The sequence below is a fragment of the Eretmochelys imbricata genome, chromosome 9, assembly GCF_965152235.1.
Source record: "Eretmochelys imbricata isolate rEreImb1 chromosome 9, rEreImb1.hap1, whole genome shotgun sequence".
Taxonomy (NCBI): Eukaryota; Metazoa; Chordata; order Testudines; family Cheloniidae; genus Eretmochelys; species Eretmochelys imbricata.
Window position 1 is genome coordinate 16,255,902 of NC_135580.1, and position 27,553 is coordinate 16,283,454.

Below are 27,553 nucleotides of genomic sequence, written 5' to 3' on the forward strand. Positions count from 1 at the left end.
CATCAAGATTTCTAACTTTTTTCCCATTGTTTTTCAGTAATAAAGTTACTCCAATTTCTTGTTCTGATGCCTCTTGAAGGAAAACAGGCTTCTCAAGCAATGCAAAAAATTCTTTTTAAACAAATAAACTCAACTCAAAATTATTCAGTGATCACTTTCTGTTGCAGTGAAATTGCATCATAAATACGTTGCCAACTGCAATGTACTACATTTGGTTATTGCAACCCAGAGGATGCTTTCAAGTTTAATTACAATCATTGTTCTCTTATTTCCTTTGCCAGCTGGTGATGGAGTTCTGTGGTGCTGGCTCTGTCACCGATCTGATCAAGAACACAAAAGGGAACACTTTGAAGGAGGAGTGGATTGCGTACATCTGCAGGGAGATTTTACGGGTATGTGTCCAAAGTGAGCTACTGTAGTTCTAAATGTCATTCACCAAATGCAGTGTTTGAAGATTGGCTTTTTACACTTAGAAAAGAGGGAAAGCTTGTGAGATGGCACTTTAGGCTGTGTGGCCAATGTGCTGGCATAAGCTAATGCTTCTTAGGTGCCTGTAGGTCTGAATGATTCATGTGCTTGTCTGATGCATAATAAATACCTGCCAGTTAATGCATCCTAGCTCTGTTAGTTTCTTGACTTTTAACTCTGTTTTTCCTTCAACAAAAATGTAATTCCCTTTAATAATAAATCAGTACAAAAATTTATTTAAGACAGAATTCCATTTTCAATTAACAGAAAGGGAAGTCCTAATACAGTCTGCAGAAGGAATCTGTGTTTTAAAAAGACACATTCAAATGATTCAAATGGCACATTTTTATTTTTCCCTTTGCCTGGTGTCACTGGCTTGAGTGAGGATGTTGGAACTTTTCTACCCCTGAGATGAGGGTTGGATTGGAACGGCTTACACTGGCAAGTGCCAGTGTTCCGTAGCCGTGCATTTGTGTGCCTTCTGTAAATGATGCACTTCCATCGTGATGCCCATGTCATTCAGGTAGGCAGTCTACATGATCATAATAGGATGACCTTAAAAATCTATGAATGTAAGGAATAAGTTTTGTTTTTAAGTCCATCATCTACATAGTGTGGGAACTCCGTACAGAATAGATTTCAAGAAACAACCACCATCTGAACGAGTGCCCAAAAAATGAGGAAGGAAGTGAGTGCTCAAACATGCACATGGAAGGATATAAAATGTTCATGAAGTCCCCGTTGCTGTCCAGTGGTGACTAAGCATTTGTTTATTTACAATACATGCCACCATCCGCACCATCCCCCACGATTTGATGAGCAAAATAACAAGCACTGTAGCTAATCAGCTGCTGTAGCGACATTTCCTTCAGCCTCAGGAAACCACAGTTACACAGGCTTAGTTTAAATTTATGAACTGGTAAGCCTGTTTTGCAAAATATCCCTACCAGTGAGTCAGAACCTAACCACTGGGTCATGATGTAGAGTCACCATCAAGTGTCAAGTCTCAACATTTGGCTATGTTTGGCTATGTAGTTGCAGTGGGGCACACCTTTGGAATGTCCCCTTGAATCGGTGCATAATGTCACCTGTACCTTGGCTCCAGCACCTCTTGTGGGTCGTCTGCTTCTCACTGGGTCTTCCATGGCTCGGCCCTCCAACCAAGTCACATAAAGTTCAAACCCCTTCTGGGGTAACTGAAAGGTCCAAATATCTGAATAATTCTTCTGTCCCCTTGGGGTACTGAAGTCTTCTACTTCCACTTACAAACCCTGTCTCAAGGCTCTCTCCCACAGGAGCCTACTCTGTTCCCTGTGGGTCTCTTCCACCCATTGTAGGCCCTAACTCAGCCCCCCCACCAGCTTCCAGGAGCCTTCACTGCTCCCTGTGGGATTATCTCCATAGGAGAGTCTTGCCTCCTTTTCAATCCCTGAGGCCTACCCCAGGCTGTTCCCAGAAAGAAGGAGGAAACGTCCTGTCTCCTCTTCTCCCCTCAACTGAGCTCAGTGCTGTTTAAGTAGTCTTCTGCCGGTGGCATCAGTCTCCATTACACCCAGCTGGGATCACTAATTGTCCCTACATAAACAGATCGGGGTAAGGCTGAGAGGTAACTGCGAGGTCATGGGCCAGGCAGAGCCCAGCTTGCCTTGAAAATCCAGCCAGCCTGTGAAAGCGGTCTGCTCTTTCTATAGAGGAGAGGAGAATCATTGCATGACCTATGACTCAAAGGGTTTGTGGAGGGGGGGAAGAACCTGAGCCAGAAAAGGGATTTTTCTCCATCCTTGTTGTATATACGCTTAAGAAGGCAAGAAGGAACCATTGGGACACTTCTAGTTCTTTGTCTCTCCTCTCTCCCAATCAGAAGCACTTCTGAAAGGAATGGTAACTGTGCCAGATTTTTCTTTCTTTCTTTGTATTGCGGTAGTGACACTGTGCTAGATGCTGTACAAATACAGAACAAAGAGATTGTCACTGCCCCAAAGAGCGTACAATCTAAGTAACTGCTTACAGTATCCCCTTTCTTCTTTCAGGATCCTCCTATCCTTCATTCAGACAACAGGTTTCCCTTTAGTTTTGAAAAAAAAACACCATGGTGGCGATAGTGCTTTTCATCCCATCTTTAAATAAATCCATGGGTTTAAAGTATGGGGTGGAGGTGGGCGGAAGGTTCAAAACCCAGATCTAGTTTTACAAACCACAGAAGAGTCTGAGAGATTGGTAATATTGAAAGATGACATTCTCAAGTGTTTAACATTGTTACTCTTTTGTGCTTTGTAACACAATTCAAGACATATATTACAAAGAAAAGCTGGCTTGTTACATATTTATGCACCATACAGCAAAGGAAACTTTGGTCCATATACAATATATTTGTATTTAAAATCTTCCAGGTATATTTTTAAAGATACAAGTATACATCTATGTGGCTAGTGAAAAATCAACATAGTGTCTTGTTAGACAAATTTTCTAGCTTGCCCAAGGTGGCAGTCATTCTTCTGTTAGGGAATACCGCTAATAGTAGTCCTTATAGTTCTTTTGTTAATGAGCAATTAAAATAATTCCAGGCCTATAGAAGTAAATTATTCATAGGACATTTAGATGCATTTCAAATTAATTCATTCCGATCACTGATAGTAAAGGGGTGGCATGTAGAAGTATATGATCATATACTGAAAATGTGATATAACATTGCGAATCATTAATGGTGCTTATCTTGTCACTGTAATCAATGGGAACTCATAAATATTATTTAAGATTGAAGGTTTGATGTGATTTTATAACACCTAGGGCTTGAGCCTACATAGCTGAATGGAAGCTTTGCCATTTCCTTGGATGCACGCAGGATCAAACAGCTAGAGTCTAAAACTTTAATAATTCAGTTAAGAACTGGAATGCAAGAAGGCTTCCAGATCTCTGTAGAAATTGTTCTCTGTAGTAGTCCCAAAGTAACAAGCATAAAATGACTAATAACTGCCAGCAGTGATAGTGGAAATTATTTTCTTTTTAAAAAATGAATATTTAATATGAAATTAAAACCAATACGAAATTAGTTTTTAAAGTAATCCATATTGTTCCAGACTAGCAATATAGGTGGCTATTACCTGTAAACCCTGAAATGGTAAACACATGAAATAAAAATGCAGGTTGCATGAAGAAATTAATGAACTAATAAAAAGGCACAATGGGAAACTAGTTTACCTCTAGCCTTCAAGAGAGACTTTTAATTTGAGCTATGTCTCTATTAGGGGTATATGCAACTTCTAGTATTTGTATTTTTAATCAAGGTTTTTAATGTATATGAATACTATTTATTGGGCCAATATAACATGAGATCTGGTATTTCAGTTCCTGGTTGATAGAAATACAGAGAGAGGACCAAATTTTCTGTTTCAGCTACTCAAATGGCTCCCTAAGGCAAAAAGCACATGAAAAAACATTACTATAGATACTGAGGTATTCAGGTTAATATTGGTTTCTGAAGTAACTGAATGCTCAGTCCTAAATCCTTATCGAATTTACAGTTCTTTTCACTCACCATATAAAGCACTGACTTCCATGATTACAGTTAAGTGGGTGTTTCTACTCATGCCTTCCCAATGTGAAATGTAGGACATTTTGTACACATGACAAAGTGTTTTGAGGTGACTTAATTCCAACACAAATCTCCCATTTTTGGTGGATAATTAGTGTGCTGGTGGCAAGAGGGAAATGGTATAAAATAATGTTCTTTGAATTTGGTTTCTACTGACCTTGCTTATCCACTGAATTTTCTAGGGTTTGAGTCATCTACACCAGCATAAAGTAATTCATCGAGACATCAAGGGACAGAATGTATTGCTGACAGAAAATGCAGAAGTTAAACTGGGTAAGAATGGCATAGAACTTGTGGAAATGTAAGGAAAGTGTGGGATGAGGTTGGCTGGGAAGATGGAATGAAACTAGTAGAGAGTAAGTAACTGACTTGCCTTCTTTGGGAATGGGGACAGATCAGGTATCTTCTGTGCTTATTGTTTTGTGCTGGACTCATTCAAATGAACTTGGATTTGACTAAATACCATGCACTAAATTATCATCAGATGATAGCAGACATCCAAATGTAAAAAAATTCACATGCACTGACATCTGCTCGGTTCCACCATCACATTTGGCCCTGTCAATTGGGTAGTTGTGAACCTGTATGGGGTTTTACACATTCATGATCATCTTTGCATATTGACCCAATCTCTGCATGTTGAAAATTTGTTAATGTATATTTCTACCCTGACCCTGTTAGATGCCCTTGAGATTTAAACAGAAGATTCCATCTCAATCGCATGTTGGTGCACTGAACAATCAAAATCACAGTCTTATACCCTAATCATTGCACTGTGGTGGTCTTGTTGGTGCTGTGAGCAATAAACTTGAGAGAACCTCAGTCAGAGGAATTATTCTGCACTCCATTTCCAGTGTCACAGGTAACATCACCACCCTCCCATGCCCCAAAACACATCAGTGAAGAGGAAAATATAGGAGACAGTATCCAATTAGTTCACAGAGAGCTTGAGGCTCAACTGTCCAGCACCAGCACGTTAAAGCTGCACAAGGGCAGCTTGAACATAAGGTACCTCAGGGATCTTACACAAGTGGAGAATTGGGTGGCGAGTCTCATTCAGTCATGTCATTTCCCTCCCTTTATACAACGAAGGGTGGTTCCAGCTCAGGACACTGTACAGCTGGCTCATCCAGCTTTACACTGGTGGAGGTTCCCTCTCCAAGGGGACATTCTCTAGTCATTTTAAGTTACTTGGTACAAAGTGAACTTGGTGAACCAGAGAATCCAGCCCAGAATATTTTACCATGGATTAGAAAGATATCACTTGTTGCTTTATTTTACAGCTCCACACTTAACATTTCCCTATGATCCTTTGTCCTTTAGCTCCTTATGCCTATTGTATTTATGCCATTTCCAGGAAGAGTGTTTCCAGAAAATGGAGCTTTTAAAAACGTATGGCTTTCCTTGACACACATGGAATAGGACAGAACAAAGGCTCTGGTTTGTTTCCATTCCCAAACTTCTTCTCCATTAGTAAGTGGAGTCATGATCTCTTCTTACTAAACTCTAGTAATGAGGAGCCTGTGCATTTTTCCCAACAATACAAAGAGATCAGATGGCCAAACCCATCCCTGCTAGGACTCCATTGAACTCAGGGGAGTTCAGTCAGGGGTGACTTTGGCCCAATACATACTTTTTCTGAAGACCGAGAATAATCAGTCTGTATGAACTTAACATAACTTTATTATTTTCCATCTTCATATGTTCCAACTGAAAAATATCATTCAGTTTTTTCTCTGCCTTACTTATGCTCGTATGGTATTTTTTTATACACAGTGGATTTCGGTGTCAGCGCTCAGCTTGACAGAACAGTGGGTAGAAGAAATACCTTCATTGGAACTCCTTATTGGATGGCTCCTGAAGTCATTGCCTGTGATGAAAATCCTGATGCCACTTACGACTTCAAGGTACCCAATCAAGCATCTTCATGTTTATTTACATGTTGCTACAAATGTAATATTCATGAGGTCTAAAAAATATTCATTAAGGTGTCTGAATTAGTCACAGTATTAAAATGAGCAAAGAGACTCAGAGAGACTACATCGCAGGTTAGACTTTTTTAATCGCCATTGTCACTGTTTGAATTTACAATTCTGATCATAAACATATGAAGAGGACACTTGATCTGATCTTAAATGTTATGTCCCAGTCATAAACATTATTAATATTCAGGATTTTGGCAAAGGATTTGGCAGCTTTTAAAATTTGTAAGTACACAATGAAGTGCAGAAAAGTTCTCTCCTGCATTACAGCAGTCAGATTCAAAGATGTCAGTCTGTTATTAATGTGAATCCTTGTTGTGCTGTTCAAGCATTAAAGATTACTGCAAAAAGTCTTTCTCAATGCTGAATGAGGTATTACGGGCATTCTTTGAACTGTTGTGTTGTGATGTTCAGCGTAGTATATTTAAATATTATCCTGTCAAGAGAAGAAGAAGCTGAAATAATAATTTCAAGTCTGCATGTCTGGCTGGCATTCACACAGAGGTCTTATGGTTGTTGCATGTTCAGAAATTTGTGGGACAGTCCCAGTTATCACTGATCTGTGTTATGTCCTGCTCGGCATTCCAATTTTATTTGTGGCCTGATGACATCATGTAACATCATGTAAGTGCCTATGACATTGTCATGGGGATGCAATGTTGCCATTGCCTAAGATCATGCCTCAAGTTAATGGCAGAAGCAGGAATAGAAGCCAGGGATCATGACTCCCAGTTCAAACTAGAAATAGATGGAAGGTCAAATTGGGACTCCTGTACTCGACTTGCCTACAGTTAAAGTAGGACTAACTTAGGCCCAAGTCTCCAAAAGTGTCCACTAATTCTGGGTGTCTCATTTTTGAATATCTAGCTTGGGGTGGTCAGGACCTGATTTTCAGAAGTGCTGGTCATCTAGAGCTCCAGCACATGTTCATCCCCTTTGAAAACCAGCCCCTTTGTGGCTCAAGCTAGGTTTCCAAAATGAATAAGCAATTTTGAAAAAATAAGTTTAAAGCTTGCTGTGCATTTGCCCATTCCACATCCTGTGAGGGCAATGTGAGAAATCATGTTTGGAAAGCGCTGTTAAACCCGCTGAGGCAAGGACTTATAGAAGGCTAGCCACATATTAGTGATACGACTTCCCCATGTGACGATGCAAACATTCCACCATTGTGACACAGCATCACAGCCTTGATCGACGATTACTTTTCCCACAGGGCAAATAAAATATGTATGATGGAGAGCCCAAACATGTCCCCAAAAATCTTGTACATTTCTTCTATTAAAATATGTCAGTCATCAACCTAACAGATTGTTTCCTTGAGAGCAGCTGTCCAGCTTCAGACTTCATCCTGAGGGTTATTTAAATTGGTAATGATATGCACATGTGCAAATAGTTAATTCTCTTTGGTTAACCACTACAACATGCATTTTTGGAGAGCTGGAAAGTCTGTTTTATAGTAGAGATCATTTAGGGAACTTTTTTTATGTGTAACACACACTAGCTACTATATTGTGTATCTCTGCCGCAAGCATTTTAGTTCAGATTACAAAACTTTATGGGCAGTTGTAATGTTTCTTTAGTTAGTACATATACTGTCTGCCAACTGGTTGACAAATGCCTAAGCAGATTTAACCAATTAGCGGACACCCCAATCCTCTAGTTGGTCTTCCTTTATGTGTATGTACATACAGTCTGCACAATACTGTTCCTGGGACACAAACTCAAATCTTCGTGGTTCATAGGCCACAGCTCAACTGAAGAAACCAAGAAGAAGCATCCTTTTACTAACGCTAAGGAGAAGTAGTGAGTTTGCCCCAGCTGGGTCACTCTTTGCACATCTCACACTAAGGAACTGGCTTTCCAGGGAATGACCACTGAACGGCATGGATTTGGTTTCATAGATGTTGGCTCAGGGAAATGTAAATTATACTTCCCTGTGCCCCCCGAGGATATTCACTCCACAAGAGGGCAGGTGGTGCTGTCACCACCCTCCCCCAGGCATTTCCCCTCTGGGGGAATCAGGTTTGCCCTTTGGCCAGCACTTCAAAGGAGTGGCCCAAAAAGAGACTGCAGAGGGGATTTGCTGAATTGGCATTTCCCCTGGCTTCACTGGCAGGGCTCTTTCCAGCAAGCAGAGCTCCTCCCTTGCAAATCCCCACCCAAGAAGACATTCTGGCTCAGATACCCTGTGGGTTTCCATCCGCTGAATATATGCTCTTAGGCTAGTAAGTTTGTGGTTCACCTGTATGCCTGATTCTTTCTTTTGAGATGCTCTCTGCTCTCTTGCTTGCTAGCACTAGATAGATTTCTTGTTAAGTTGCATATTCTAAATACAGTATGGAGAGGTTTACAGCCTAAAAAGGAGTCAGTCACTGGAAAGAGCACTTGAAATTCCTTGATATTATTAAAAATCCTGGCTTTATATCTTTATAGCCAACATTTCTTTCCTCAGAAATCCCTGGTGTTTTCCTCCTTCCAAAATAGCTAGGATACTTGATATGCAGCGAGCAGGAACTGGGATCAGAATTCTCCTGTTGTCCTCGAGGATCAAATATTCTTAGCAGACTAGATGGTTTTGTCTCTGAAGCTGGCATTGGCTGTTTGTGGATATAAAACAAAAGGCTGATTGCTGCCAACACTCCAAACTGCGGGGTGTTTTCAGAGCTTGTAGTCTGGTGGCCACTGGGTCTGGCTCCCGTCTTAGGTTCACCTCACTACAGCTGATGCTCTAGCTTTGAAGTGGAGAGAAAAATGCAAATGACAATTTTTTAAAAGGTTGCAAATTGGATCCTACAGATCCCAAATCAGTATAAAGCCAATCACTTGAGATAACAAATATAAAAGACTGGAATTAGTGGGTAAAAAAAAGGAACTCCACAGACTTAACCCTTTGGGGACAGAAAACTGCTTCCGATCTCGCTGTTTTCTTAGGCAAGGAGAACTTGACTGTGTAATGTACAGGATACAACAAATACCTCATAAAAATAAACCACATCACAAAAGGTAAATACAGAACCCACATTGTTGAGGTTTGTTTTTTTCCTAGAGGTTTCTTCTTTTTTGTTGACAGAAATCTTGTCAATATGCTTAGAATCAAAGGAAACAGAGATTGCTTCCTTTACTAAAATGAGATTATTGCAAATGTATTAGTGTGCTTTCTCTTTGCCAGGTGGACTGCAAAGCTTTTCCAATTTTTAAAAAAACTTTACAAAATCCAAATCCAGTATAAAATGTGTGTTTCCTGCTGTTTTTTTCCTTCCCTTTCAGACCTACAGAGGTCTTTCTGTATCCCTTTCTGTATCTAGTTAAAATCACTTGGCATATTGTTTATAATCTTGGGCACCTGAATACCAGGAGGCTACTGAGAAATTGGAAGGAGTTCAGATAAGAGCAGTAATGATGATGAAGGGATTGTAAGAATTGACCCATGTGGAAAGACTGAGATCGTCAATATGCACTGTATAGCTTGAGTGAACAACAACAAAGGAGGACATGATGGTCCACAAGAGATTGAAATGTGTAAATGTCAACAGTGGAGAGGGAGTTTTTAGGGAAGTATAGGGAATTGCAGTTAGGACAACTGGGATGAAATTCCATAAGGGGAAAATATAGGCTGAACAGCAGGAGAAATGTCTTGCCTCTGAAAATTATTAGACTTCGGAATAGTCTCCCAAGGGAGGTGGCAGTGACCTGTCAACTGTGAATCTGAAACTAGGCTGGGCAAAGCTCTAAGAATATCTCAGCATGTCTAGTGGTTGGAGCCCGCGAGTAGGAGCCAGGACCTCTTACATTCTAACCCTGGGCTTCCTTCTAACTCTTGTTAGATCAGTAGTTTAAATTCTCTTGCGCTAAATTCAAGAGAATCATAGAATATCAGGGTTGGAAGGGACCTCAGGAGGTCATCTAGTCCAACCCCCTGCTCAAAGCAGGACCAATCCCCAATTTTTGCCCCAGATCCCTAAATGGCCCCCTCAAGGATTGAACTCACAACCCTGGGTTTAGCAGGCCAATGCTCAAACCACTGAGCTAGTCAGCCCACAGCCCGACCCCATTCTACCTCTTTCCCCCCGCCCCCCCCCCCCCCATTCCTTTCTGCCCTCCCTCGCACTGCGGCCTCAAGACTGGAGAATCTCTGTGCCCCCGCCGTGGCTTCATGGCTGTGTCAAGGAGCAAGAGCTCCTCCCGCCCTGGGGCCATGGCAGAGGGAGATTTTTTCAGAGGTGCCAAATTGGCCGGGGTCCCTGGTCACAGGCCCCATGGGCCCATGCAGTAATCCACCACTGATCCCAAAGACAGTTGGGATAACTGACTTCATATCAATGAAGACCAGAAATCATTTTAGTGGACTGCAGTATAGAACCGGATATGCTGAAGGGCACCAGAAGGCAAAGCTGTTGCCAGTGGACCCCTGCTGAAGTAGATGGCTGTACCTGAAAGATTGGTCTTTTCCCCTGCTCTGCAGTGGAGTATATCATCTATAGGAAAGCTCCTCGGGTTTGCTTTAGCTGAGTCCCTTTATGGTGCCAGCTGGCTGCCCACCAACCTCAGCGATGTGTCTGAGGCTATACTTCAAACGAAGGCACTGAAATTAGTCTGTGTTCTGTTTTAATGTATTCGGTACTCGGTTATTAATCATTATACAGCTCTACCTACACAGTGTCTGGAGTAATGAATTACTTAACTTCTGCCAAAAGTAAGTTGTAGCATGGCCACTAAGGAAACTTATCACTTTCTCTCTCTCTCATGCATATACATTAATTCTTTCCTGTGTCCTGGTAATTGAAGCATTTTCTCCAGTATACAAGAACTGAAGTGTCTTTGAGATTCATTCATGGATCTAAAAGCTTAAATCCAGCACATCAATGACTTCTAGATGCTCTCTAGCACAGGCAGTTGAACACCACTTACAAATGCTTCCTGGTAACTAGCCTGGAATATAAATGTTGTCATTTGAAAATGCAGTGATCCCAGGAGAAGGGATAGGAGAGTTATATCAAGTGAGTTTTCCAAGAAGACGCTCCCCATTTGCTCTAGGTGTTAGGGAGATCAGTTGCTGAATTTGCCTGCAGAAGGTTGCTGAATTTGCCATGTGGGCTGCAGAACGTTTCGGAACAGAGTACAAGGAAGCGTATCTGTTTGTTTCTCCTCCCACTGGAGAAACGTAGCTCTCCTGTCTCCCGTTTAATCAACAAACCCTAGCTTAGTCCCCTCTTTCTTCTGAATTATCTCAAGACGCTTTATATTTTTAAGCAATCCTAAGCAGCCTGTCCATGGGCACTGCATCAAATCCATTTATAGATAATCTAATTTTAACTAGTGAGCTGGCCACTACCAGTTGGGCACGCTGATCAATACTGTGGGCTATTTATGCCCCTCAGAGCAAGGGTATCAACTGAGCCAGTAGCTCCTAACACTAAAGTCTTGCTAGAAAGAATTAAAAGCATAGCCATGACATTCCACCTTGTTCTGTTGCCCACGAATTGGATGGTGGTGCATGTTGTGAAATTAGTTGCCATAGGGAGGGCTCAGAGGATTGATAGGAGAACATGGAGCCTTTTAACATCAGTTCAAATCCAGCTCAGGTCAGCTGTAACACGAATGCATCCTTGATGACTGTTTAGATTTCTATAGGTCATACTTTGGTGGATCTTAGTCCAGTCCCTCACCAGTAGGGATCATTCCACTTTCTCGATGCGGGCATGAAGGGACCCCTCTACATATACCTCTCACCTCTCCTGTGTGACCACTGATCCACATCACCCCCTCCCCCAGTACCATGCAGAAACCATGGGCTGTATTAGCTTTTCTGGTGCCCTTCCATTGGTGGAGTAAAGGGGTGGCTGATAGTAGAAGACCCATCACTACAAGAAGGATGTGGAAAAATTGGAGAGAGTCCAGCGCAGGGCAATAAAAATGATTAGGGGTCTGGAATACATGATTTATGAGGAGAGGCTGAGGGAACTGGGATTGTTTAGTCTGCAAAAGAGAAGAATGAGGGGGGATTTGATAGCTGCTTTCAACTACCTGAGAGGTGGTTCCAAAGAGGATGGTTCTAAACTATTCTCAGTGGTAGAAGATGACAGGACAAGGAGTAATGGTCTCAAGTTGCAGTGGGGGAGGTTTAGGTTGGATATTAGGAAAAACTTTTTCACTAGGAGGGTGGTGAATGCGTTACCTATGGAGGTGGTAGAATCTCCTTCCTTAGAAGTTTTTAAGGTCAGGCTTGACAAAGCCCTGGCTGGGATGATTTAATTGGGGATTGGTCCTGCTTTGAGCAGGGGGTTGGACTAGATGACCTCCTGAGGTCCCTTCCAACCCTGATATTCTATGATTCTATGATTCATTGGCCCTGGCAGCACAGTGCCTATGGGACATCTATGCATAGTTCTGGAATTTGGTGGATCCCCTGAGATCTGGGTTGGACACAACACTGCTTCTCTGAGGAAGTAGAGCAAAACCTGCCTCCCCTAACAGAGGAACTGGAAGTTTTCCTTCCCCCACACCTTCATCAGGAAAGGGTAAGCAAGGCAGTTTAGATGAGGGGGATAGTCTAAGGGCTGATCTACGCTTAAAAATTTTAGTGCTATAACTATGTTTGTTTGTTAGGGGGTGAACTAATTTTTTTCCCCTGACATAGGTATATCAGTAAAGCCCTAATGTAAGTCCAGGACTACACAAGGAGCGCTTTGCTGGTATAGCTGTACCAGGATCATGTCCTATTAAAGCACTCCCTCATGGTGTAGACACAGTTTATACCAGCACCATTGCTGGTAGAGCTTATTCCAGTCCCCAGCCCCCTTTGTTGGTAGCTCTGACAGACACAGCTATGCCAGCTCAAGTTTATACTGTAGACCTGGCCTAGATTCATTTCTACCAGCATAAAGGTGCCTTATACTGCTATAGCTTATTTCCATTCCTGAATCAGAATAAGCTATGCTGGTATAAACCCTGCTATAATTGTGTCCGCAGCAGAAGGGTTCTGCTGCTTTACTGTACTGGTATAGTCAGAGGCAAAACTTCTGAGTGTAAATAAGTCATCGAGCGGTCCAAATTCCATATCTGGGTCTGCCACACACTGCATATGACCTTGGGCAAGTCACTTCCCCTCTCTCTATCTCAGCTTCCTCATCTGTAACCAGAGGACGGTAGTATGTTACTACATCATGAATACATACAAGATATTCAGCTACGCCAGTGAAGATGCCTTAAATAAAAAAAGGCATGAACTGGCCATCCGTTCTGATTTAGTCCATCCCCAGGCAAAAATTCCAGTGAGAATTTGGCTTGAATAAGGACATCAGGGTTTGTCCCTCTGTCGAGAGTACCCCAGGCAATGTGACTGCCATTTTGACTCCTTTCACAAGTATTAAAATGTTTCAAATGTGTTGAAGTAAAAAGGGAGAGGAGAGAAGGTACAGCAGATACCACAGAAGTTGGTATGAATGGTGTGATATCTGAGGAACGGTTTCCACATGTGGAGAAACTGCTTAACCCCCAGGAGAGGGAAAGATCCATAGAGCAGGCTGCATCATATTCAGTTCTTATTTACTCTGTCAGTGTATCTCCGTCTGGAGAGTCCAGAGGTATCCTGTGCTTGCACATCCTACTCTGCCTTGTTCTGTTAGGGCTGCAGGTTAAGGTGCACACAAGTCAGAAGCTGGCAGTTCTGGAAGAGGGAGCAGGGTGAAACAATTCAGCATAGAGTTGCCCAGTGCTGCTGCTGCGGCTGAAATATCATGTGTCTGAGTTTCTGTTTTTTTACTCTCAAAAAGACGTATTGCTTTATTATTGAAACATGATCACACTGGATCTTGGGGCTTCCGAGTTCTCATACGGCAATTGTTTTTCAGTCATTCAAACAAAGTTAAAACCACATCTCCACTGGGAATCCTACTCCAAAGCACTGACAATGAAAAAAACATAAAAGAAAATCTTCTGAGCCGGGAGTTCAAGGACTTAGAGAGAGAGAATACAGATCAGACTCTTAGTAATAAAATAGCCCAGAAACCCTTTCTGTGGAGTACAGTACTGACACTCCTCCCTCAGAGGACTCTCGGTTGTTACAAGGTTCTTCTGCCCTAGACATTTCTCTGTATTTTGTTTTTCAGAGTGACTTATGGTCTTTGGGGATAACAGCCATCGAGATGGCAGAAGGTGCTCCTCGTAAGTAGATGCGCTGCCTTGGTTGAGTTATTATGACTAAATTGTAACTCGCTCTTATTTGCTAAGCACCAGCCACGCACGCTGTTTTGTACAACAAACTACATTCAAACAGTCCCCGCCTCCAGGAGATGAAAAATCTAAACAAGACTGACAAAGGGTGCGCTGGGGAGCCCAGAAGAGGGGGTGACTGTTGCAAACTGAAACAGGAAGGTTTCTAGATGCTATCAGAAGTCCATGTGATCCATTGGATAGAACACTGGAATGGGAGTCAAGAGACCTGGATTCTGTCTCGCTGTCTCACTGACTTGTGATCTTGGGCTTCAATTTCTCCTAGTTAAAATGGGGATTAAAAAATAATTACCCTTCTTTTTAAAGCTCTCTGAGGTGTATGGATGAAAAACATTGTCAATGCGCTGAGTATTATTTCAGTGGCCTTTCTTGTGGCACCAATAACAATGCAAAGGATTTAGCTGATGCATTTAGGTAACTCGTATACCTGTTAAGACTCCTATCAGTTTTATGCTAGGATCTTGTTTGTTAAAAGTAACCAGGGCAGAGATGGTATGGCTTTGGTGGTAAACCACATGGTATGGCTTTGAAGTGCAGCACATACGTGAGCTGTCATCTGCATCAGTGCCTGTCAGTGTGGTTAAACACAAAGCTGCAGGCATACAAACTTCATAGCTAGCCCCTAACTCTAAACCAAAACTCCAGGGTACAGACATCCCCAAAACTTAGGGGAGTTCAGATCTTGGTCCAAGCTTTGCAGCTCCAGCCCATCTCTAGAATCATGCCACTCCTTGGGCTGGAAGGTGCCTCTGGAGGGGTATTTATTCAAATCCCTCTGTGTAGTGGTATGTTGGAGTTCTTGTTACTTCAGAGAAATCCTGTCTCTAGATTCTCCACCTGCCCCTAACATATGCTCTATCTGTGAAATGCTCTGTATCTCTTCTGCTTCCTGCCCTATCTAATGTCTCTTGTTGTACCTTTTAGCCCTTTGTGACATGCATCCCATGAGAGCTCTGTTCCTCATCCCCCGGAACCCAGCCCCACGGTTGAAATCAAAGAAGTGGTGAGTCTGGTCTTCAAACTGAAGTTCAAATGCTGTAAAATGTTATCACTTGTTTGTATTGTTAGCACTAAACAAACTCTTTACAGGTTTAGGGGTCTGATCCTGTTTCTAGTGAAGTCACCGGTGTAATTTCAGTGGGTACAGGATCAGGCCCTAAGGAAAGATTGCTCTGGTCCCAGCTGGCTGCACTGTGTGGGTGGCATGACAACTTCTCTTTGAGACACAGAGAGAGAAGCTCTCTAATGTTGCCATTTCACAGTGAAGAGTTGGCTTTTCTGAAGCGATTTATGCAGCCTGAAGCCACATGACACTTCACTTGGCTGCCATTTCTTTCCAAAGAGATTCCATTTTCAAGTGGAAACATTTACTCATTCCAAAAAGGGATAGTTTATCTTGAAGGCTCAGGAATGTGGAGATTTGAACTAAGTTTGGGTTTTATTTTAAAATTTTGGAAGAAAAAAAATGCAACAGCATCTTGAAGAAAACCAGGACACTCCAATAGAAAACACCCTTTAACAAAATAAAAAGAATCCCTGAAGCCCAGCAGATGTTCTGTTACTGTGCTGATGTAAGCAAGAACCCTTAAAGTGTACTGGACATAGGTTTCTACAATTTTCTCATCCCAGGTTCAGTTGTGGTTTAGCCAGAAAAGATAGGGAGCCCTGCCACTTAGTGGGGGGGGGGGGATAATATGTGTGTGTGTGAGGAGAGAGAGTCCTGCCAGTCACCCTGACTGCTAGTGATACAGAGGGAGAGTGCTCCAACTTAGTGCTAGGGGTATAGAGTTGGAGGGAAAAAGTGCTGTCTTGGTGGTAGAATTTTTGCCTCTCATTCCTTAGTGCTGAGAGCCCAGGTACGTGGGTGCACAGTTAAAGGCAGGTTTCGAAGAAAAGTGAGGTCCAAGTGGCAGTGTTTCTAGGGTATGTCTGTTGTGCGGAGTGATCACTGAATTCCTTGGTACATCTTAGTTTGAAACCAGCATCCAAAGAGCACCACACCCTCTAAAAACACACACAGGCCCGGCACTAATTTTGCCATCTTCATCATCAGCTGGCTGGATCTTAGTGCAATGCCAGTGTAAGAGAGAGTTTTCTTACCAGTCTGAAGCAGTATCCACAGTGGTTATTCAGAAGTCTGCAGAGAGAGGTACGGAGGTTGTATGATATGATGATCTGTGAACTGCAGGCTCTTGTGCAACTTCCTTTTGATACCTGAAGCGATCCAGCAGCAGACAGGTGTTCAGACATGTATTTTGTTGAGCCACCAGTCTCCCACTTACACGTTGGGTATGTCGGTGCTGCCACTGGAACTGCGATTGCAGCGCATGTAGACGTACAGAGGTACCTTTCACCGAGTTAGCATGGGAAGCGATAACAGAGAAGCGGCTGCAGCATGGGCTAGCCATCCAAGTACAAGTCTGCCAGAGAGCCTGGGAATATACTCTGCTGGCTAGCCCAGACTGCAGTCTGCTGGGCTGCACCTTCACTGCTATTGGTTCTCACGCTAGCTAGATCAGATCTACCTCAGGTACGTCTACACATGCTGGGGGGAGGGATAGCTCAGTGGTTTGAGCATTGGCCTGCTAAACCCAGGGTTGTGAGTTCAATCCTTGAGGGGGCCCTTTGGGTCAAAAATTGGGGATTGGTCCTGCTTCGAGCAGGGGGTTGGACTAGATGACCTCCTGAGGTCCCTTCCAACCCTGATATTCTATGGAATCACCCCTCTGACTGCTCGGCCAACGTACCTTTTGAGTTAGCTGTTACTGCACAAGGCAGACTGCAGGATGTAAGCGAGAGGGTTTGTGTTGTGTTGTATTTATTCATCAAAGGCTGCACCTGTGCTATAAGCCAGGGGGATGCGATTCCCCGGCTCTAGTCCAAATACTCACGGTAGCTCAGCAAGAGCTAGCGCCAGCATAAATAGCAGTGTCACCGCGGTAACAGCAGAGGCACGGCTGAGCCATGGCAAGTACATGCCCACCAGTTAGAGGCAGGTTTGTACTCGGCACAGCTCAGCCGGGCCTCCACGGTCACAGCCTGTGCTACTGTAGCTACGTTACTATTTATACAGACACTAGCTCTCATCAAGCTTCCATGAGTATGCGTGTGTGAGCAGGGAAATTACCGCCCCAGCTCATCGTGTGGACATAGCCAAAGGCAGTCTGAGCCTCCAGAGAGAAAGAAGGCAGCTGAAGAAAGAAATCACTGACCCCACCCCCCCACACTTTAAGGTAAAATTGAACAGGAGCAGGAGTTTTGTTTTGTTTTGTTCTGATAAATTGCAATCTATGTCCCTGGAGTATTTTAATCCGTCTTGCACAAGCCAGGTACCAATTCCATATCTGGGTCTGCCACACACTGCATGTGACCTTGGGCAAGTTACTTCCCTCATATTCCAGCGATACACAACCCTTCCCTCATATTCCAGCTAACTGGCTCACTGTTAGTATAGCCCAACTTTCCCTGTTCTTATGTTCAGAAAGTTGAAGGGATACAATAATTGTTCAGCTAAATGTCCCTAGACTTTGGGGCATTTAAACTCACACCCATATATTGCACCTCTCTCCCATTTTTTTTGGATGAGCTGCACTGGCCCTCCTGAATCCTAATCCCATTGATTTTTGGGGTGTTTGAAATTCACATCTGAATTTTGGGTCCATTTCTACTTGGATGGAAAACGGCTTTTGTGACACCACCATGTCACTTTGCTGTCATGTTCTTTCCCTCATTTCATTAACCCCTGCAGCCTCTCTTTTTGGAGAGAAGAGAGCAAGAATTAAAAACTTCTAAGGGGATGGGATGGCTTGAAGGATTTGTAATCAATTACAGAACCTTTCACTTCTAGATCTGTTCAAGTCCAGCTGAGGTCTGTGGTTGCCAAACTCATTATCATCTTATGGCCACTGGGTGACCTTTCTGAAATGAAATGGTGGTCTCTGTCTAGTGCCTGATAGATGTGTCTATCCTTCCTGACAGTCTGCAGTAAAGGCAAGGGTTGAATGGACATTGAATTTTGTTTACACTCCCCTCTCCGAGTTACAGTTGAAGCATGCTTATTGGGGCTGGTTCCATTCTGTGGATAAATAGAAGCCTTTACTCTCCATTTCTTACAGCTCTGTTATTCTCAGCAAAGCTATGTAAATCTTGCTAGGTTTCATTATGAATTTGAAACTCAGATGAAATACCAACAGGCTCACACTTCTGGACTCAACTATGTGCCAAACATGGGTTAGTTCATGATTTTAGACCAAGTAATCTGACATTGTTTTAAATGTCTTCAACATGAAGCCAGGTGCAAGTCAATGCTTTTGACTGAGTTTTAGCCTGAGGTTTTGGGTCTAATCGAAGCAGGACAAGAAGCTGTGTATGCAAAACCCAAAAGAATTGAACTTCCCCAAAATGCTTGCTCAGACCTCTGCGGTGCAAGTTTTGCACATCCCCAGAATGCAATCTAGCATCTTTCACAAGTACTAAAATCACAGGAGAAGAGCAAAATTTAAAAATCCAGCTTGCTGGGTATCAAAGATCAGCAGCTCTTCTCTGTGTTTTGTGCTTTCCACTCCCAGGACAAGTAGTCTTAAATGGGCTTAGGACCGTCAACCTCTCCACATGCAGAAATATTGAACTAACCACATTAAAGCACTGAGATGAAGATGGATTTTTCCATAGGAAGAAAATGGCTAACTGGCTGCAAAACCCTTGATGGTTGAAGATGAAGAAGTTAAATCAGTGAAATCCACTGATAAGTAGAAAGGATTTGGGATCTTGCCTGCTGTTGCAAATAGAAAAACCCCTGTAGAAACACAGTCTGCCTGGTTTCTTGATGAACTCCTGCACCTGCTTTTAAAATAGCCCTGCTTCTCTTTGAAGTTAAAGGCTGGCTCCTTGTAATCTTCTTCTTCTTCTGGTTCAAATCAGCATGATATGATGATTTACTTTCTGCCGCTGAAGTTCTTAAGCAAATGAAGCTTGAATTTTGGGGCTGTTTTCGTAAACACTTGGACCCAGCACATCTCTCCTTGTTTATGCTAAGCGTGGTGTTTCCTCTGTGACAACGCTTTTCATCTGCACACACCCCTAAGCTAAGGAAGTACTATTACGTGTGTGCATGCCCATGGGGGAGCTGAGGCAGCGAGGTGATGTGACTTGCCCCAACGTATCACAGTGAATTGGAGATGGAACAAAGAGTGAAACCCAGGCTTTTCTCTTTAACACACGCTTTAAGAGCCTGATTGTCCCATTAAAGCAGAGCTCTGCCCTATGCTATGTGGGTCTCTGGGAGGCATTGTGGCTCCTGGAGCTGCTAAGAAGAACAGTACCCCTTTAAAGACATGCAGCTGTCATGTGGCTGGCCAGCTGTCATGTGGCTGGCCACATCCTCCTCTTCTGAAGAGGCTACGGTCAGGAAGGCACTAGCTCTGAGCAGCCCTGGCACTCAGGGGTTCTCAATGACCGTAGCTGATAGTTTTGCCTTGCCCCACCTTGTGAACCACATTCTGGCTTCCCTGGGCCATTTTAATTTGCACAGAGCTCCATTGGCTCTTGGCAGGCCTATGCCCTGTATGCCGTGAGCACTCTGGAGTGTCAGACATTTGGGCTTGACTTTCTTTTCTGGAATCACTTGAGGGAGTGTGTGTAACAACCCAGCTGCATGCAGCTGTCTTCAGGAAGTGCTGTCCCTGTTCTCCGTCCAGACGGAGGTTAGAAGAAGGGGCTGGGAATCCAGACTCCTGAGTGTTCTTTTCTGGCTCTGGCATTGGCTCACAATGTGACCTGGAGCAAGTCTCATGAACATGGGTGAAATGCTACGAGTGCTGTGGGTGAAAGGCGCTATTAAAGTGTGAAGTGCTGTATAACAGGGTTATTTCATACATCATTCATAATGTGATTAGTTATGCATCTCCCCCCTATCATTTGCATTTCTTAGGATCATAGAGGCACTAGGGGTGTCCCTGTGTGCTCATAAGAACAGACTACTCAGTCTTTCCTTCTTGTCTACAGTAATCCTGTATGACTTTCCCCTATTCACATCCCTTCCTCCACAGAGAGCAAAAGAATGAGGTGGAGGGTAGGTCTGACAGTGGGTGGGTTAGTTAACAGTTAGAAGCTGGAAAACCTGTGTGCCAGACAATCACAGCTGTGTCTACTTCTGTCATCACAACATATCACATGCCAGTTGCTTGAGTGGGGAGGGGGAATATAATTGAGAATGGACAAAGAAGGGAAAAAACTGTAAAGGCATGGTCTTAGCACAGGCTTGGCAGTCAGGCAGATGTGAGTTCTAGTGTTGTGTAAGCATTGACTGTTCTTATTATTTAGTAAACAAATCTCTGTGTTCCTGGCCAAGTCATTGACCCTCTCCACCTCATCTTTCTCATCCGTAAAACAGGTTAATAATTAGAGTTATGCAACATTTGTCTGCGTTGCCTCTGCTAACTTGGTACAAACAAGGTCTTTGGATTTGATACACACAGGTTCACATACCCAGAGTTTCACCCTCAGTTTTGGGGTTGAAAGTTTCCATGATCTCAAAGTGAAACTCATGTGCAACTGATGTGTTTTACCAGGCTTCCTGTTGGAAACATGCAAAACGGAAGGCCATGTTCTCGGTGGTGTAAATTCATTGACTTCCATGGAGTTACCCCAGCAGATAATCTGGCCCTGAAAAGTTGCATGGTTTAGGTGTTGAACCATAACATTGTTAAAGAAATGCTTGGTTATTCTCACGTTACACTTGCTGAGTACCAGGAAGATTTGTTCAACATGTTACCCGCAGGACTCTTAGCAGTTTCCGGACGAAGGTGGACATTCCATTAGCCCCATCCTTGTCAGAGCTTTATAGGTCATTTTTCAGAAAGCTGGGTTTTGTTTTGTATGCTAACCAGGACTTGCATTGTGACAGAATGCAGGGCTACAGATAGAGCTGTGTGTTGCTGCAGGTCTGTTTCATAGGGATTTGGGCGGTCCTTCTTTCCCCTTTGATTCAAGAAGGTTCCAACTCCCTGAATTTCACTTTGAATTTCATATTCAAAAAAATCCAAAAACTCAAAGTGAAAAACTTTTGCAATAGCAAAGTTTTGCCTTATTAGGATTAAAGCCATATGAGAATGCCAAGTTCTGCAGTGTTTCCCCTTAAAGTAGAAGCCAGAGCTTGCTAGAAAAGTATACAAGTAGGTTTTATAAATTTCACTACATTCACATGCAGATGTTTGAAAAGTACATGCACAGATGATCTCATGCACACATGCAAAGAGAGGCCACTTTTTAAGTGCTGTTGTAAGACTACCTGTCAGACCGGCAGTGCAAAGTGTGTATTTGCTCTCCAGTAAAACATTGAATGTCTCACTAATATCTGTGCTTATAATACAATTTGACTTAGTTTGACATTTTTGTGGTCTGTAGTGTCAATACCTAACTAACTTTCATGTGTATATTAAAATATTAGTACTGCATATAAGCAGACTGGGTAAACAGGAGGTACTAATCTAATGGAATGTACTGCAACACAAAATCAAATTACTGGCAGCTGGGATTCATGATCATTTACATGTAGGCATTTTATATCCCCGTTAAACCCAAGGAAGAGTCAGTTCATAACCAGTTGGTATTTATGTACAATAACTGTCAAATAAACACTTTAAATATGTAATTAAACACTGATTCTTGGGGTAGTTCACTTCAGCAGGGGTCAGCAAATTATTTTTGCAAGGTTTGTGTTAAGCAAACAGATTCTATAAAATAGAATCTCACTTAAACGAGATGTTTTCAGTTGCTTTTGTTGTCCAGCATACCAGATAGTACAGTCTTTGGCTTCATTTCTCTGTAATGATCCAGGCCCTGATCCTGCAATTAGATCCTCAGTGCTGCTGTGGCTCCACATACATGAAGGGGTCTGCCCACATGGATCAAAATACAGGCTCAGAGCTTCAGTCTCTACTTTAACTTGTACAAAGAACTGGGCTGAATAAAGCTTCACCCAACTTTCTCCTTCTGGAATCCACCAAGAAACTGTTCTTTAGAGGGAGGGTAGATAGGAGAGATTTGCTCATTAATAAATCTGGATGGGGGATTTTATTGGAGCCAGTAGTGTTTATTTTCACATCCCAATTTGTATGGATTAGTACTTAAAAGATAAATCACTTTTTAGTCTGACAGTTTAAAAATAAAATCCCTGAAAGCTTATTGTTTTACCTCTCAATGCAATTCTGTAATATCAGTTGGCTTCTGACATTAATTTACACAAATGTTCCAGTTTACTAAAGCAACATGCACCATAGCGGTCTATCAGCATCTCCTTCTTGTAAATCCTTATTCTCTTGGGTTTATAATGTGCTGAAATTAGTTCCAGGCAGAACTTTTGATATGCAAAATCCGAGGCCAAGAGAAATTTGTTTTCTCAGATTTACTTTGGCTGGAGTTTAGTTTAACTCTTTGTAGCAAGGCAAGGAGGGGAGGATGGGCCAGGCTAAGTCAACACAGCCTCATTCCCACTTCTACCCCGCACAGCAAGAATGGCAGGTCATTAGTTTTGATCCACAAATGGGTGGAGGTTGAAGCAGTATGGATACCTGCTGACAGTGTAGATCTCACAAACATACTATAGCCAAGATGTAATGCCTTATGGGATTAGTGCATGCTGACCAAGCTCCTGGTGGGAGTAAGTGAAGGGCTAAGAACAGCAAGAATGAGTAGGAGATTGTACAAACTATAAATATTTAAAAATCTGTGTAATATCAGTTGAGTAAAAGTAAATCACTTTGCTTCTCCCACTTCACCCCAGAAATCCATTACCGCATAGAAAATGCAGTAATAGATAGTTATAAATAATTGTTTCCCTCTATCTGTGTTTTATAATGAGCAATAGAGAGATCCTTCTAACCATCAACAGGAGATGAGAAAAAGTATTTCAGAACAATACTATTGAAAGGATACATTCTAACAATAATCCAATTTTTAAAAATTTAGTCAATTTGCAAACAAACAAAAAATTCAAGCTGGCTGGTCCTTTTAAATATCCAGAAAATATCAGACTCGTTTTTACTGGATGTAATTCTGGTTTTGTGGTTTCTTTTTAACACAGTTACATATTTTTCTTTCTCTGCTAGGTCTAAAAAATTCCAGTCATTCATTGAGAGCTGCCTGGTGAAGAACCACAGTCAGAGACCAACAACTGAACAGCTGATGAAGCACCCATTTATTCGAGACCAGCCTAATGAAAGGCAGGTTCGCATTCAGCTTAAGGACCATATTGATAGGACTAAGAAGAAGCGAGGAGAAAAAGGTTAGCAGCCAAGCAGAAGAGGCTATTATATGTATTATGGTAGGACCTGGGACCTCAATCATAGACCAAGGCTCTGCTGTGTTAGGCACAGGATAAACACATAATAGAGTCCCTGCCCAAAGGACTGTGCCATGATGCTGTACTGAGATCAGACTATGCTTAGGGCTGGTCACATTTTGAACATGAATTTTACTCATTTAGAAACTGATTTAATTAAATGGGTGCACGTATTTAAGTGTGGACACTCTTATTTTAAATGAAGGGTAGGCGATTTCAGTTTTGCTTAAATGAATTTCTTACTTGTGTAAGTAAAGTTAAAATATAGCATTCTGCACCTGTAATAAGAGTCCACACCAGGAGAGCTGCAGGGATCTACCAAGTCAGTTAAATCACAGCTCAGACTGTGTTGACAAAACCAAAGCACCATTACTATTAGAACTGGTCCAAGTTTTTCATTCAAAACTTTTTTTCTGATGAAAAATGTGTTTTGTTCGGGGGCAGGAAATGTCTGCTTTCAACCCTCTTCAATTTTCTTAAGTTTTCGTTAACAGCAACAACAAAAATTGAGACATTTAGGGGGTTGGTTTTCAATGAACACCCAGTAACTTGAAAAAAAAAATCAACAAATACTAATTTGTGTTTGTTTAATTTTTTCACAGGAACAAAAATCATTTCTTGGCCAGATCTAATGTCTATTATTACTTAGCATCTGATCTTGCACCACTGAAGACAATGGGAGTTTTACCATTCACTTCACTAGGAGCAGGATAGGGGCCTAGTGCGCAGTTGTAATGTTGAATCTAAACACTTTGTGAATGTGCAATTATAATTGAGTGTGTACGCATGTATACACACCATGCAGACACAGAAGGTGGAACCCACTAAAGTCATATTTTCTTATGTCATGTTATAAAATGGCCCAACACAAATCATATTTATAAACTGTGCAATGGTCTGTACAAATAAAAACCAAGTCTCTGCCCCAAAGAGCTTACAACAATGTCTGCTACAGGACTAACCAATTGAAACAAATACATTTCCAATGAACTGACTTAAATCATACTGAGGCACAGTGAAGTCTCATAAAAGGAGGACTCAATAGATAAACAAACTTGTTAAAATAATATATTGCATTTGCATGCGTACTGTATTCTATTTTTGATCTCAATGGCTGAATTTTTTGTAGAATCCAGCCAATTAACACATCACTATTTCTCTAATTTCTTTTAAGCAATATCATTTTTTCATGCTTAAATTCCATTTCCTGATATTTTTTTCAGTAAAATGAAAACAATAAAGCCAGATACTAGTGAAGTATTAAATGTATTTAGGCTGGCAAATGAAGGTTGTACCCTAGAGATGGAAAATAATTGGATAAATGTGAGCCTTTCTTTTCCTATAATTCTCTTCATCTGATAAAGATTCTACATTTCACTTATATTCCAAAAGAAATTGCAGAATGTGGTACAGCATTGTAATTGGGTATTTATGTAGACACCTTCATTGACTGGGAAATATCAATACGGATATTAATAGGAGAGAGAAAAGTGCATATGTTAGGGAAAAGGAAGTTTATGCCTTCGAAACAGTATTTAAATCCCAGTTTCACAGGCTTGTTGCTGTAGAATTCTGCCCTGTATCTTAACTTTTGCAAGAGTATTCCTGGAGATGAGGTTTCGAAATTGTACTTTACACATTTGTCATTTGTTTAATGTTCTATTTTTATTTTACAAAAGGGTGTTGGCAGTTTCTATCTTTACATCAGCATCTTTCTGCTCTGTTGATATAGATCCGTGTTGAGTGTTGAATCGGGAACACTGTACTCAGAATTTAGACTGAAACTCCATCCTTAACTCATCCCATTGTGCAAAGGAGTGTACGGCATGTCAGACAGCCACTGCACAGTGACTGCTGTATTCTTAGTCAAAGCTGAATGCATTCAGCTTTCGACTAAATTTCCTTGGCTTTGTGGCCCTCATTTAGAATCAGACTTTTTGGGCAAAAAACTTGAGAATATTACTGATTTTCCAGAATAAAATAAAATAAAACTCCCATTTCTATTCTCATACCAGAGCATCTGGATCTTCAAGCAGTAGAAAAACAAATGAGTCCAGTAAAGGGCACTAACATTCAGTTAAAAGAAAAGGAGTGCTTGTGGCACCTTAGAGACTAACCAATTTATTTGAGCATAAGCTTTCGTGAGCTACAGCTAACTTCATCGGATGCATAAAGTGGAAAATACAGTGAGGAGATTTATATACACGCAGACCATGAAAAAATACACATTGTAAGGAGAGTAATCACTTAAGATGAGCTATTACCAGCAGAAGAGTGGTGTGGGGGGAGAGAAAACCTTTTGAAGTGATAATCAAGGTGGGCCACTTCCAGGACTTAACAAGAACGTCTGAGGAACAGTGGGGGGGAGGTTGTAGTTGTAAGAATGCTTGAATGCTTACAACTACAATACCCACCTGCTGAAGTGAAGAAACAGATTGACAGAGCCAGAAGAGTACCCAGAAGTCACCTACTACAGGACAGGCCCAACAAAGAAAGTAACAGAACTCCACTAGCCATCACCTTTAGCCACCAACTAAAACCTCTCCAACGCATTATCAAAGATCTACAACCTATCCTGAGGGACGACCCATCACTCTCACAAATCTTGGGAGACAGGCCAGACCTTGCTTACAGACAGCCCCCCAATCTGAAGCAAATACTCACCAGCAACCACACACCACACAACAGAACCACTAACCCAGGAACCTATCCTTGCAACAAAGCCCGTTGCCAACTGTGTCCACATATCTATTCAGGGGACACCATCATAGGACCTAATCACATCAGGCACACTATCAGAGGTTCGTTCACCTGCACATCTACCAAAGTGATATATGCCATCATGTGCCAGCAATGCCCCTCTGCCATGTATATTGGTCAAACTGGACAGTCTCTACATAAAAGAATAAATGGACACAAATCAGATGTCAAGAATTATAACATTCATAAACCAGTCGGAGAACACTTCAATCTCTCTGGTCACTCGATTTCTGATCTCAAAGTGACTATCCTTCAGCAAAAAAACTTCGAAAACAGACTCCAATGAGAAACTGCTGAATTGGAATTAATGTGCAAATTGGATACAATTAACTTAGGCTTGAATAGAGACTGGGAGTGGTTGAGTCATTATACTAAGTAAAACTATTTCCCCTTGTTTATTCCCCCCCCTTCCCCCCACTGTTCCTCAGACGTTCTTGTTAAGTCCTGGAAATGGCCCACCTTGATTATCACTTCAAAAGGTTTTCTCTCCCCCCACCCCACTCTCCTGCTGGTAATAGCTCATCTTAAGTGATCACTCTCCTTACAATATGCATTTTTTCATGGTCTGTGTGTATATAAATCTCCTCACTGTATTTTCCACTTTATGCATCCGATGAAGTTAGCTGTAGCTCACGAAAGCTTATGCTCAAATAAATTGGTTAGTCTCCAAGGTGCCACAAGTACTCCTTTTCTTTTTGCGAATACAGACTAACACGGCTGCTACTCTGAAACCTAACATTCAGTTATATTCCTAGATGAGACAGAATATGAATACAGTGGAAGTGAGGAAGAGGAAGAAGAAAATGACTCTGGAGAGCCCAGGTAAAAATCAGGTGCTCATTTCTCCCCTTGTATCTCTCTGACTGTGTACAAAATTGGTTAGGATTATAAGATTGTATGAGCTAGAGATGGAAAAAGACCAATTTGGTCATTGAGTCTATCCCATGCAAAGGTGGGATATATAGTCCCTCTGATAGATGATGCCTGGATATTAAATTGATGCTATGGCTCACCCTGACCAGAAGGCCGAGAAGAAGCAATACCTTATTTTCTTTGCGATTTACAATACAGTATGCTAATGACACAAAGAAGCAGAGGTTCCATATATTGTACTATTCACTGGTGGGCATCGGTACACTGAGGGTTTAAAACTGCATTGATCTCTCAGTGATAATTATT

General features: G+C 42.0%; 1 protein-coding gene across 3 annotated transcripts in view; it reads left to right on the forward strand.

Annotated features, from left to right (window-relative positions):
- Nucleotides 1-27,553, forward strand: part of TNIK (TRAF2 and NCK interacting kinase) — a 305,023-nt gene that overhangs the window by 193,145 nt on the left and 84,325 nt on the right. For all 3 annotated transcript variants that reach the window (XM_077825854.1, XM_077825855.1, XM_077825856.1), the window contains exons 5-11: nucleotides 282-392; nucleotides 4,243-4,333; nucleotides 5,837-5,967; nucleotides 14,151-14,205; nucleotides 15,199-15,277; nucleotides 23,382-23,557; nucleotides 27,130-27,196. In XM_077825854.1, the coding sequence (XP_077681980.1) occupies nucleotides 282-392; nucleotides 4,243-4,333; nucleotides 5,837-5,967; nucleotides 14,151-14,205; nucleotides 15,199-15,277; nucleotides 23,382-23,557; nucleotides 27,130-27,196 (710 nt within the window). The remainder of the gene's footprint in view (nucleotides 1-281; nucleotides 393-4,242; nucleotides 4,334-5,836; nucleotides 5,968-14,150; nucleotides 14,206-15,198; nucleotides 15,278-23,381; nucleotides 23,558-27,129; nucleotides 27,197-27,553) is intronic.